The sequence below is a fragment of the Megalops cyprinoides genome, chromosome 12, assembly GCF_013368585.1.
Source record: "Megalops cyprinoides isolate fMegCyp1 chromosome 12, fMegCyp1.pri, whole genome shotgun sequence".
In the NCBI taxonomy this organism is placed as follows: domain Eukaryota; kingdom Metazoa; phylum Chordata; class Actinopteri; order Elopiformes; family Megalopidae; genus Megalops; species Megalops cyprinoides.
The window spans coordinates 1,259,107-1,273,036 of NC_050594.1; the positions used below are offsets into that span (position 1 = coordinate 1,259,107).

Below are 13,930 nucleotides of genomic sequence, written 5' to 3' on the forward strand. Positions count from 1 at the left end.
CACTCAATGCTTAATTTATTTTAAACTGCAGACACGTAGAAAACATTTCACAAAGTTACCTTGTCAAACAGTGTGATCAGCTTTAATGAGGTCGTAAGGAGAGATGCTCACTCTCATGGGGCCGTAGGGGCCTGCACGCCTTTCAGTAGAACTGCAGCTAATTTTTTTTAAATTGTAAAACATGATAATGAGACCTGAAAAAAAAAACAAGCTCAACATGTGACACCCACAACTATGGTGAGCTTGAGATGGAGAGGGTCTAATGTATTTCCGTGTGTACACAGTGCTGGGATAGCAAACCACCACAGCACCAACACTGTGGATATCTGATGCTCTCTGTCTGAGCCGTTTCCCGGGATGCAGGTCGGAGCTGCTGCCGGAGTGCTGCATCCACCAGTTCTCTCACAGGTGCTGGGAGAACCTCACCACAACGAGCTGAGGTAGTTAAACCTCATCTTCAGCAGGTACTTCAGGTTCACCTGTGCTACATCATACACTATATACCTGGGAGGCAACAGTTAAGGCAAAGCTATTTAATAAGCACTTGAGGCCTAAAGAATAATTGTTTCTGAAAATACATGATCATTGGTTGTAGGCATTTTCATCAAATTTCCAGTATTATGCACGCTGACAATTCTTGTGCTTTCCTACTCATGCCATCTCCCCTTACAAGCAAAGTGCATTACAATGAATTCTAAACATAAGAAAAAAATAGGAGCTCAACATTTTCAAGGACAAGGCCGGTGCCGTTTCCTGGTCTTCAGAGGATCACCTCTATCAGTGAATGCTTTTTCTTCATACAGAGAAACCCTCTGCAGAGGTGTGACATGAACCCCCCCCCCCCCCCCCAGGCTAATGCTGTCCCTCTATCACCCCCTGCTGTGACAAGCTTGAACAGCAAGCATTAGGATACTCATTGTATAGCAGAGTGGTGTCCTGGATTTCAGTGCTGACGCCTTGGCCCAGTGGTACCTGTACACCCTCAAAGATAACTGTGGCACTGGGGTCCGGAGCAGTTCTGCCCAATCCTGTCAGAACAGAGATGAGTTTTACAACCATACTGCAGAATCTCTCCAGTAGTAAGTATCTCATAGTTCAAATCTGTCCAGTACATCTTATGCATATCCTGTGCCACACCTGGGTTTTTATTGGAAAGAGTTGATGTATTATTTGTGCTGTCTTACCTTTCACACTGTGTTTACCCCTGGGAAGCTTGGTGATGTGGGTTGCTTTCTTCAGTTCATGCCTGCCCACAACATAAGTGACAGAACATGCACTTTAACATAGCAAACTAACATGTGGAACTCGTGCACAACACAGGCAATGCTGGCAGAACACAGCAGTTTGTCATGAATGGCAGTAATGTCACTGGAAGAGGAGCGGTCTGGAGGATCACACAGACAGAGACAGGAAACGGGTTCGGCATCAAGGAAAAACTGTCTGACTTGTGTGACCATGTCACGGTGTTTAATTGGGCTGAAAGGAAGACCTGTGGATTCTGGGAATTCACATGCACATGGTGTTCCACGCAGTGCCACAAAGAACATGCTGTTGAGCATCTGAAGGTGATGTAACGCACAAAGATGGCAACCTGGCTGTGAGCATCAGAACAATCCATTCGTAATATGAATTCAGGGAATACAACCCAAATGGCAGCTTGCGCTTTGCAGAAATAAAATCAGCTTAGCAGAAATCTGTTTCTTGCATAAAAGCTGGAGTCAATAGGACTATACCACATTACAAGGAATGTCAGACTGTGATTATAAATAATTACTCTGATATGTACATATGTGAAGTCATACATACGCCGTTGTGCATATATGATATCTTTTACAACTATGAAGGATCACAAAGTGTCCGCTGATAATTGATAATGATCAGTGACACTGACAGTTTGTCAATACAATGATGTTAAAGCTTAAATTGCTTGTATATGAAGTGTTTATCGTTTGGGACTTACATGTTGCCAAGAGCAACCTCTGCCAGCAGAAGCAGGCCCACAGGGTTGGCCTGGGAGGTGTGGCAGTAGTTAGCGCTCTTGGATACCATGTCAGCAAAGTACACCCCTTTGCCAAACATGTAACCTGTCTGGGATGTTTAAAGACAATACTATCAATCGTCCAGGAGGGAACATGGCAACATCCAAACAGAATACCGGTCATCCATCAGTGTGGTTTCAAGCTGCAGACACACAGGGAATATAAATCCACTGCTCTGCGGCATACAGGATATATACCATAGAAAGTGGTGTACTACTTACAGCCATCAAATCACAAAATTATCAAAAAATGAGATGTACATTAAAGTCTACGAATAACACCTGTGTATTTTACAGAGGTGAAGTCACCGACCTTCGCACGGTGTTCTCTGTGAGACTGATCTCGGCAGTTTGCTACAGCAGCCTTTCTCAGCCCTACCCCTGGAGCCCCCTGTCCTGCATATCTTCTATCTATCCTTGCTCCAAACACACCTGATTAGTGTGATTAACATGCAGGTGCAGGTCTTGGAGCCGGCCAGCAGAGAGCGCTGTGGTGCTGGGAGACTCACCACAGGCGCCTCAGGCGGGGCGATGCGCAGGCCCTGGGACAGGATGCCGGCGTAGTTGGTGGTGCGGGAGCCATGCCACAGCAGCTGCCGGTTGTGCAGGTCCTGGAACGGCCGAAAACGCTGCTGCTCCCCCTCACGCACCACTCTGAAGATCTGCAGACAGACACCTTTTATTGGCTACTAATGTAACTGCTATTAGGAACGTGGAGTATCGATTATGTAGAATCCAAACTGCAATGCCCATTACTCATTAGTGTAGCTTTAAAAACATCCCTTACCTCCTCTACTTCGAGCGCGTAGCTACTGTGGGTTGCAGCATGCGTATTCTTCACATATTCCTGAATTATCTTGGCCTCCTCGGCTGCTTTCTCAATAACCTGTGTATTAAAAACCCACCATCAATACTGCTGCACCAAAGAGTCATTCCAAATCCAGGGCAAGGGAGTGAGAGATGTTTGGAGTGAAGCTGAATGGTGGCAGGAATTTTGAAAGTAAGCTGTAGCTTAGCTTAAACTCAGATCAACCTCCGGTTTATTACCTCAATCTTGGTCTTGAGTTTCTCGTAGTTTATGTCAATGGGGTCCTTCTCATCATCTTCCACTCCGCCGTGAAGAAGGCTGTAGGCCACCTCGATATCCAGGAGGTTATCCAGCATCTGCACTTTAGCCTGGACAAAGACGAACCCTTCACTGATGTCCCATTCTCCCGCAAACCTTCTGATGAACACCAGCACACCAACCCTCCTCACCTGCACGTAGTCCAGGTTACTGAGCAGGGGCGGTTTCTTCATCCCAAAGTCATGGGGTATCAGTGTGTAGAAGCGATTGGATAAGTCCAGGATGTAGGACTCTGAGGCGTTTGCAGACACCACCTGGCAGGGGGCAGGAGGCAGAGTGCTGGTTATTGGATGATGATGTCCAATAAAACTTTGCCATTTTAGAGGAATACAGTGAGATAGCAGCAGTGTTCCTGCAGTTCCTTCCACTGCATTCTCCCTCATGGTTACAGACAACGCATGGGAGCAGCAGCACCGCATGGGAGCAGCAGCACCGCGTGGGAACAGCAGCACCGCGTGGGAGCAGCAGCACCGCATGGGAGCAGCAGCACCGCATGGGAGCAGCAGCACCGCATGGGAACAGCAGACATGCAGAGGAACAGCAGCACCGCATGGGAGCAGCAGACGTGCAGAGGAACAGCAGCACCGCATGGGAACAGCAGACGTGCAGAGGAACAGCAGCACCGCATGGGAACAGCAGACGTGCAGAGGAACAGCAGCACCGCATGGGAACAGCAGACATGCAGAGGAACAGCAGCACCGCATGGGAACAGCAGACGTGCAGAGGAACAGCAGCACCGCATGGGAACAGCAGACGTGCAGAGGAACAGCAGCACCGCATGGGAACAGCAGACACGCATGCGGAGAGTAAAAGCTCTATGTAAGGCCGACCTGCTGCGCCTCACTCAGGATGGAGTAGGCCTTCTGGATCTGCCTCCTGCTCAGCTTTCCCAGAGGCATCTTCTGCAGGTCGATCTAGGAGACACCAAACCAGAGTCACTAATACAGTCCATCTGCATTACACTGAAAAAATTCAGCTTTCAAAGGAAACGGCCCATGGTGTTCTTGACTGTATGACATAGAAACACTTGTTTAGCAAATACTGGTAAATCGAATGTCTCATTTTAAAAGAATGCTGAAAAATCGGCCTCCACTGAGCCTCCTTCAGTTCTCACCCACTCTGCACTCAGAGTGACAGTGCAGAGACGACCCTAGCCTGGAGACATCGAGTTATCTTTCTCTGAGCACACCTCAAACTCCACCATGGCTTTCTTCATACTCTCAATGTCAAAGATCATCCTGATCAGATCCTGGATGGGCTTCTGCAGCTTGGAGCTCGAACCCGCACTCGTCATCAGCTTCTTCACAGCATCCTCATCCTGGAGGCAAGGACACCACACAAGCACGCTACAGAGCTGGACCACATCTGTGACTCACACTGCCCATGTCCTTTTTCACATCCCCAGCGTATTATACAGGCAATTTACTGAGACTGCCAAAGGTAAATGCAACAATGACCCCATTACACACACAGATCTGCAGAGTCAATGTCCTATCAACTGGAAACATGTCAGACTGAATTTTGAGTTTATTCACCAGTGAATCTGTAGACTTTCCCTGTGCCACTGTTGTACAGATTCCAGACAAACTGACAGACTTTAAACATACAGAACATATCTAGGTCTCCATCCCGGTCTCTGCTCTTCTATCAGGCACTATGGAACCTGATATTAAAGTCAAACAGATCTGACTCAGTCTTCCCATCTGTAAGCTTGCCATCTTTTTCTGCCAGGTTTGACATACTTCCTTTACAGTAACATTAACGTGAGGTAAGGATGCATGTCGTGGCTCCGGAAGAGTGTGCAAGTCTCTTACTTTTCCCCTCCAAGAATACAGTACCTGGCCATAGTCAATCTCCAGGGGGTAGAACCTGTTGGGGTACTTGGTGAAGCTGGAGGATGTCCAGGAGTTCCCAGTCTTGTCCTCATAAAGGCTGCAGAAGTGGTCCAGGGACGAGTTCTTGTCATCAAACTTTTCCAGCTTGTTTCCCCCGATGGTGGTGCCCACACGACCCCAGGACCGGAACACCCAGTACCTGCAGCAGAAGGGGGGGGGGGCAGAGAGAGGGTCAGCAAGCACATGGGGGGGGTCTAGATCCACAGCGACAGGGAGCAGGGCCTACACACACAGCCAATTTCACTCAGCCATTGGCAGCAATCCATGGGTCGGTGAACACGAGACTCTTTGAAATCATCATACACTCAAACAATTCACATTTAGATTCACATCTGGCAACAGGGTACCTACTTAGTGGGCAGCTGTACTAATACGCTGTAGCTACAATGAAACGGACAGAGTCTGACACTATACTGCTGATGAGACCGGCTACAGAGATTACGCCGACAGTTGAGATAATCCACAGCATGTTCATGACACTGACACCTGTTTGTGTTTGATACAGTCACACGGTTTGGTGAGAGGAGCCTGCTAATGCCACGCTCACCGCTTCTGCATGTCATCCTCCAGAAGCTGCAGTTTGTAGTACGAGTTTGTTCCTTTAGCGATGTCCACCAGGCCCAGCGTGGCACTGAGGATCTTACCGTTATGATCCAGGACATGAGCGCAGTCTTCCAGGCCTGTGTAATTAAGACTCTAATTAAATAAGTGCCAAACCATAAGAAAGATGATACTACTTTATGTAATGCATGTGCGGTATTTTCCTATAAGCAAATATAACACAATGTGGCCCACAGTGAATCTAAAGCCGACATGATTAAATCTTAGTCACCAGAGTCCGGGTCCACTGCTGCACCTCCTTTCACTGTCAGCTTCATCTTCTTAGCTTTGCTGCCTCCTTCAGTAAGATGACAACACTGTCTTACTGGTTACAGTCATATAAAAAGCAATAGCATTACAGCGTCCTCTACATTCACTCTGAAACGAATTTCCCTTCTGTAGCCTTCTCCTTTCAAGGCAACACTATCTGTGACATTACCTGCCTCCTCTTCCACTCCACACATTCTTCCTTATCCTCCTCTTCCAGCAATCTCAATACTACTTACCCTGGACCTGAGACCTGCTCCTAACCCTCCTCCTCCTTTCTGAACCTCCCTCCTCCTCTCTAACCCTAACTCCTTACCCTCCTCCTCCTTCCCCCTGCTCGCAGGCTTCTTGCTGGATTTGGAGGGCACAGCGGTGGGGGGGGCAGGGGCCTCCAGTTTGACCTCTGCCCCCCAGGGTGAGATGGCATGGAGGGCTATCAGCTCCTGCAGGGATTTTCTGGAAGAGCTAACGTCTGTGAGAAAGTCCTCAGCGACGACCCGCACCCCGGCCCCCTTCACCTCCTCCATCTTCTTGCTCAGCTTCTCCACCTCCCCTGAGAAACAAGTCAGACACAGGGAGAAAACAGAAGGGTATCTGCAGAGAGAGGCTGAGGACACGACTGCAGCCTTTCTTCAAGGTTTTATGCCGTTTTGTACTTTTATGACTTAACACAGAGCCATTGGGTTCTCCAGAGCTAGGACTGAGAAAAGTGTCCCACACTGAGAGCTAGATCAGAAGACCGAATAAAGGAACCCTTAATGCACTCACTCGGGGTGCTGATGCAGAGTCCGGCGCTGCTTGCCGACCCCGTGACCTTTCCCCCCAGCTCCTCCACGGCTGCCTTCAGCTCCTCCTTCTTCCTTCCCAGCTTCCCCACACTCAGGATCTTCATCCCTGACAGCGGCCTTCCTGCAGCCAAACACCGAACGGCCACATGCATACACACAGACCCCAGCTGGGACATCATTACAACCCCCACACAGCCGAGCATCTCATCTCACCACTCACACAAACAGGAGGAAAGGCCTCTCAAACTCTAGCAAAACCTGTTTACATCCTGATTGTGAAATCTCTGAAAAGCCTTCAGTCTAGATTATCGGGATCTAATGATAAACCTTCAGCATCACTGTGGAGCAAAGCCCGGGTACTATGCAGCCATGCAGAAGATGCCTCACCTGGCAGCTCAGAGCTGGGTTTGGATTCGCTGGCTGTGTCCGAGATGCTGGTGGAGCTGGTGGCAGCAGTAGCAGCAGCAGCGGTTAATGCAGGTGGTGTCGGCTCAACTTTGGGCAACACTCTGTCCTGACGTTTGAACTTGAACCTTTTGAGGAAGGGGATCTCGTGAAACTCCTGTGGGACAGGGAAATGTCCTGGGTATTAAGCAGCAAGAGTCACCTTCTGCAACATGCACTGTCATGCAATTAAAACTGTGACTAAAAGTAAAAAGGCCCTGCCAATCAACTCAAGTAAATCAGACCCCTGTAATTTGACCCTGACAGTTACTTTAACTTAAATAATTGCCATTATACCGACTCCTATCCTACATCTCAAATAGGAGATAAAAAACTGTAGCAGAGCAAAAATATTAGTGTAATTGTAAGCAATTGTCTCTTTTCCAGACATGTTATTTGGTGTTTATATTGGTGTTACGATGACGTGTGGAGACAGAGGAACCATGGGAGAGTGTTGCTCAGCTGTCCCATCTCCTCTTGCAATGGCTTTATTGGAGGATCAGAAATGATCATCTACAGCACTGAGAGCAGAGTGGGCTCCAGTACTTCCTGCACACAGCACATTTGCTACATGTGGTTGCAGGCAAGAACGGGTATGGCAATCAAATCCCTCACATTTGCATGGGTTTCACATTACCTCATTATCAGCATCTTAGGCGCATGGGCATTTACACGGTGTATGTATGTGAAATCACTCCTGATAAGACCCACCTTGGGTGTGACCCAGTCCTTGCGGTTAGGTATCTGTGTCTTGAAGACACACTTGGTCCAGGCAGAGATGTCACCGTTACAGTAATATGCGTCTCCCTTAAAGACCAGCTGACCCTCACACTCCTCACAGGGCTGCAGAGCTCCGAACGCCATGCAGTCTGCCAGCTGATCCACGATCTGCCAGACAAGCACACACGCTAACACAGGCAAGCAAGAGCTAACACAGGCTAACATGAGCTAACACAGCCAAGTAAGAGCTAGCACACGCACTAACACACTCTAAAACAGACTAACACACACACACACACACACACACACACACACACACACACACACACACACACACACACACACACACACACACACACACACACACACACAGATGGGCACTGATCACAGAAAACACTGGTAGAAAATGTTCATGCCAAATTCTCTTCCCAAACTGTGCTGGAATTGTAAACAGAAAACATATTGTGAACGATTCCCTCGTTAAAATGCTTGCTGCTTGGGGGATGATGATACCACACTCTATTAGATTACAGCGAAATTCATGTTTACAGCAAACATTAACCATTGGAAGTGGCTCTGGGTAACAGTGTCTGCCAAATGACGTAAACATGTAACACTGCATTTGGCAAATGATTATATCTTGACCTTACAGGTCACACACAAGCTTCTCTTAAATTCTTTATCTATAACTCTACAATCTACAAAGTGGCTTAAGTCTGTTTCTTCTGAAGATTAAAGATACAACAGGTGCATCGATGAAACTCCCATTGGCAGGACCTACATTGGACTCTCCTGAAGGCACCTCCTGATCATTGCTGATCAGCAGCTCTTTCATGTCATTGGTAGAGCAGGAATTCTTCAGCTTGTCCTTGATGTTCCAGATGTGTTGATTCTGTTCCTATGGGAACAAAGCACTGTTTAACAAGTAAGCAACAGGAGCTAGCTCACTCAATAAAGCAGGGTATCCCTGCAGAAATACAGCACAACAACCTCAGCATTCCGAGTGAGAAAGCTTTCAGCTGGATGCTTGCTTCGTGGCTGGTGAGCAGCACATTTTTGCTAGCAAGCTAGTTATCCAACCAATTTTGTAAGCCTGCAGGCCAGAAGATAGCTCTGTCTTTGGGCCTCAAAAGATGGCAATCTGTGGCACCACAGTCAGAAGACAAATAGAGGTATGGGTCAAACAAACAGACTGACCTTTGCTAAGATAACTTAGTCTTCGTGTCTGTATTGGAAGTCTGACTATAATACAAGAACAACCATCTCAAACCTTCAGCTGCTTCTCCAACTGCTTCGCCTCTTTGTCCGGTTTCTTCTTTTTGGAGGTCCCTTCAGCATCAAGTTCATCTGCCTTCCTCTTTCTGGTACATGTATAAAAAAAACAACAATACATTCTGTTTGATGAGATCTTGACCAATAAGAGTGTAAGGGAAATATATATCAATAAAAATAATTTATGCAAACGCCAGATGCATGTTAAAAAATTACCTGCAACATCCAGTAGCATTCATTTAACTTAATTACAAATTAACTCAAAATCAAAACCACCAGTGTGACTGTCTAGACAAAAGTATTGTATATTTAACAAAAGTATAAAACTGATGACCACCAACACAATTAAACAACAATAAACACACAAACACTAACATCTGTCAGTCTTGTATGCAGAAAAGCATGTAGCAGAAGGTTGCAAATTAGAACTGCGCACTTTTCAAGTGAGTTTCTTTTCTGTTGCATCCTTATGATCTCATCAAAAAGCCTGTTATGAGGCTCTCCAAACTGTGGCTTCAGTAGCAACAGGCTTCATTGTATAGAGGCTGCATAGACAGAATACTTGCATTGGCCCACAGTAGGGGTCTAAAATGTGGATTCATAAATAAAGATTTATGTCCTCCTTCAGCCAACTTAATGTAAGGCTGGAAAATGTGTGTTTAAATATTTAGCCACAACTATATAACCAACCATTTTTTTCTTTCTTCTTTGAAATAGCATGAGTCACACTTGAATTGCCTGAGTGCTGTCTACATATAACATTCGGAAGCGGAGGTGAGGAGGTGGATTGTGGGTTTGTTTGTCAGACTTGCCTCGGTCTCTTCGCGGCCGGAAGCCTCTTCTTCAGCTCGGCCTGGTCTTCATCGCTGAGGGAGAGGAAGCCCTTGAGTTGGGCGGCGCTGTACTCCGGCCGAAAGGCCAGCTCCTCCCGCTGCTGCACGAAGCAGGCAGTGTGGTACCAGCGGTCAATCAGGCCCAGCTGCGGCTTCTCCGGGTCCACCGTTCTCTTCGACACACGAATCTGGTCCTGAAAACAGAGTAACACACAATGCACCGGCATAAAGGGGCTCCAGAATCGGGCAGAAGGAAAATCATCAGTCCTTCACACAAACACTGGCAAGGAAAGTAAGTCATGCCTACCGTATCCTCAATTCAGGTAATTTACCTGAATTTGTACACCTAAAATAAATGCGTAACAGGTTTCATCACTTGCATATCTGCTGAAATACTTTACCTTCTCTATCTTCTGTTCACAGCCCTTGCAGGCGCTGCGGTTTGACTTGGCGTACTCCACTGCAAAGTCACTCAGGGTCTTCTCCCCTTTAGCTCCTCCTCCTGTCAGCAAACGGGTGTTACGGTACATATGCTTTCCAGGGATTAAACACGAACATTACATGACGACACCACATCACAGTGCAATGCACTGAAGGAGGAAAGGAAGCTTTCAGGTAGAACTACAGCCATGTACATATTCAAACTTCTGGTTCATACTAGTAACTTCTGTTGTAAATATGTATGTGTTTACAGCATCAAATCATGATCAATTTTATCTAATGTCATACTTTTCTGAAAATATGCTGACGACAGTTTCTAAAAAGAAAAAACATTTTTGAATTCCTGAGAACTCATAGTGTAGCTCTAATGACAACACCATGACATGTAGCATTGCCTTTCAGAAAACATGGGGCTATTCATGTCCTCTGTACCGGTCTTCATCACGTTTACTTGGAAAGGGAAACTATGTATTTCCTTGAGTTACATCTTATAGTTATTTTGAGCACGAAATAACTAGACAAGCAAAATCTTTTAGACAGATAGAAAGAGAGGTCTTCAGTTGACAGCTGAGAGGTAAGTGCATACACATTAATTACTCTGTGTTGTTAGGTAGCTTAATAATGCATATTCCTGGCTGTCTACATCAAAATACAAATCATACATGTTACATGGATTCAGGACAAAGGGTTTAAAAGTACCTCCTGCAGTGCCCCCGTCCTCGATGGCCTTTCTGAGCTTCTCCTGGTCCTCCCAGCGCAGCTCAGAGAAGCCGGAGATGTCGGCAGGAGACTGCACTGCTGCTTTCAGCCAGAAACAGGGCAGGTGGTGCCAGTGGGGGACTTTCCCATCAAACGCAGGAGACTGGAGAGCAACAGTCACAACAGTCACAACACCGGTCCACCAACACCAGGCCTTCCAGGCAGCCAGCAGCTGGGATCAACTGGGATTATACAAGCTAGGACCTATTTCAATGCTTTTGTAGTTGTGCCCAGAGTGGATCAACTTTTTAACTTCTGGATTTTATGACAGTGTAGGTATGACAGAGCCCTCACCATATGCTGCAGGAATCTAAAAGGCACTTTGGGACCAGGGATGGGGGATCTGCTTTCACAATGTGTGTCCATGTTGGATTTTTATTACTTAACTCTTCACATACTCAGTAACATGTTCCATTACCTAAGCCAGGCTGAGCAGGTTAAGCACGTTACACTTTACATACTTTACTTTGGTGAACCTGACTTGCTTCTGCAAATATCAAGCTTTATAGTTAACGTGTGACATGTCCACTCTAAGTTATTACACTGAGTCAGATGCAGTAATTCTCTAACTCCAAAGCACCCATGTCACCCTCAGAGAGCATTCAGCCTTAAGTTGCTCAGGAAACAGTGATTACAAACAATGACACACTGAGCACCGAGCAGCTAGAGTTAGCTAGCCTCAAAAACACAGCAGTGTGAAAGCCCAGCAGACACTTTATAAATAACTCCATGAGAAGGATCAGCCTGATGGATGAGAGGTTATCAGAAAATATCCACCCATCTGAGTGAAACCGATCAAGTAATCCCTGCATACAGTGTGTTATGTGCCATCTGAGCCCACTTTTATATAGGTTTGATTGAATTTGAAACTGAATACTGAGTTGTATGTGTGTAATTGAAGCCCAGTTGGTTCAAGCACCAGATATTTACAATGAATAAATGAATATGAACAACATTTTTGACAAAGAATTTATAGCAGATTAAGTGTGCAGATGTCAACACAGAAAGCATTCCATAATCACATAGAGGTAATTGAGAGCTCACCTGGAATAAAAACCAGTACAAGTTGGTCTCCAGGATTAGGTCTGAGAAACACTGTCCAAACCTACCTGGTGGCAAAGATTTGACCATCTGGAAGGCCACATCAAGATTACACAGAAGACATCATATCCAACATTAGCATACTCCTATCAGGTCACGATTTAATGTACCTGAGTGATGTAACCAACTTTCCAGAGAAGAGTATTGATATTACATAACTTGTTGCATATATTACATAACGGAGCAGACCATACATTTAGCCTCCCATTCATCGACTAGAGAGAAATCAGCTGTGCTACCACAGGCCGTAGCTGTGTCACCCTCCGGTGCCTGTCCTGCCCCTTCCTGCTGAATGTGGCACCAGGGCAAATGCTCGAATACTAAAACTTGATCATCGGAGGACAAAATATTAATGTGCATCAAAAATTTCTACTTGACGACTTCCTTAAATTAATATGCTATTCTGCATGTCGATGACAATAGTGCTGTGCGACATATTATCACCTGTTTCTCTCTGGTAAATACAGTTATTCCTTTTATTTTGCATTCTTTATCGTTCTTGATTGGGGACGACTAATATTTAGTATTTGCATATTTGTTAAGCAAGCACTTGCCTATTCTGAATAGACCATTTAGGTTATAATCGTGAAACAAATACACTGTGATGATGTTTTATTACAAACGTGATAAATAGCGCCTTTGCACACTCTAAGAATGCGTTGTTTATACGCACCTATTTGTAGGTTTGTTTTATCCGTAAGACGTGGAGAGGGTTTGTCTCGCCGGCATTTTTTTAAAAAGATGGAACCCAACATTGTACCCTTAGTCAGCCTGACCTAAAGCTCGTCAGTAGGATAGCACTTTTAATTTCTTAGTTATGAATGGGCAACATTTCGGAGAAATCTCTAGCTAACTTCACTTTTAAATTCATACTGAAATCGGACTTCTGATTTAATTTCAAATTCCCAGCGGCCTAGCGGCCTACTATCTCAGGCGACAGGGCAGACAAAAGCAGGCAGCTTATGTATTGTTGAACTTATTGACAGTCGAACTTTAATATTCATTAACTAATTTGCTAACACACTTTAGTTAAGACTAGTTTTACTACTAAATTAAGTAAGCCCGTGGTTTTTGAAGTTCATGAACAGAGTTCGTACGCCACTCCGCAAGGACACATTTCGCTCCCCTACCTGCACCATTATCGCCATTCGAAGCGAGTCTTTTGGGATGTTTTCTTTGCATTTCTTGCAGGAGGCCCGTCCACTCTTGGCATATTCAGCTCTGTAAAGCTTATCATCCTGTGACTCTGCCATGGCCGCCTGTTATCCCACAGAATGGCCTCCGACGTAAATCGATTTGCTGTACGAGGCTCAGCTGTAAGGTGCGTCTCCTACATCACCCTCCACAAGCAACCCGCAAACACCGGAGCGCCCTCGCAAAAATTCAATCTGCTCCCACAATTTTCTGAAGAAGATACCTTATTTCGACTGGACATAAATATTAACGCATTAACCACATTTAAAACTTTGTCATATAGTCACTGTTTTCTCAGCTAACTAGGTAATGATAGTAGCAACGTTTTATTATTAATTACCAATATTCTAGGGCCGTTAGCATGTTTGTGAAGGTTTTCCAAGCTACAGGTCTCAGTGAACATCTCTTCACACCAAGCCAAATATCTGGAATCTTTTCTGACTGCAATACAC

General features: G+C 45.7%; 1 protein-coding gene across 1 annotated transcript; it reads right to left on the reverse strand.

Moving 5' to 3' along the window:
* Positions 1-422: 422 nt before the first annotated feature.
* On the reverse strand, positions 423-13,537 carry LOC118787464 (poly [ADP-ribose] polymerase 1-like). The gene is made up of 23 exons (XM_036543035.1): positions 13,415-13,537; positions 11,124-11,286; positions 10,385-10,485; positions 9,959-10,177; positions 9,149-9,235; positions 8,660-8,776; positions 7,870-8,046; positions 7,149-7,276; positions 6,695-6,840; positions 6,211-6,479; positions 5,892-5,940; positions 5,607-5,739; positions 5,003-5,198; positions 4,354-4,482; positions 3,995-4,078; positions 3,296-3,418; positions 3,086-3,214; positions 2,826-2,924; positions 2,548-2,700; positions 1,961-2,088; positions 1,185-1,246; positions 914-1,028; positions 423-504 (listed from the first exon to the last, which is right to left on the reverse strand). The coding sequence occupies exons 1-23, from the start codon at positions 13,535-13,537 to the stop codon at positions 423-425; spliced, it is 3,012 nt and encodes a 1,003-aa protein (XP_036398928.1).
* Positions 13,538-13,930: the final 393 nt, after the last annotated feature.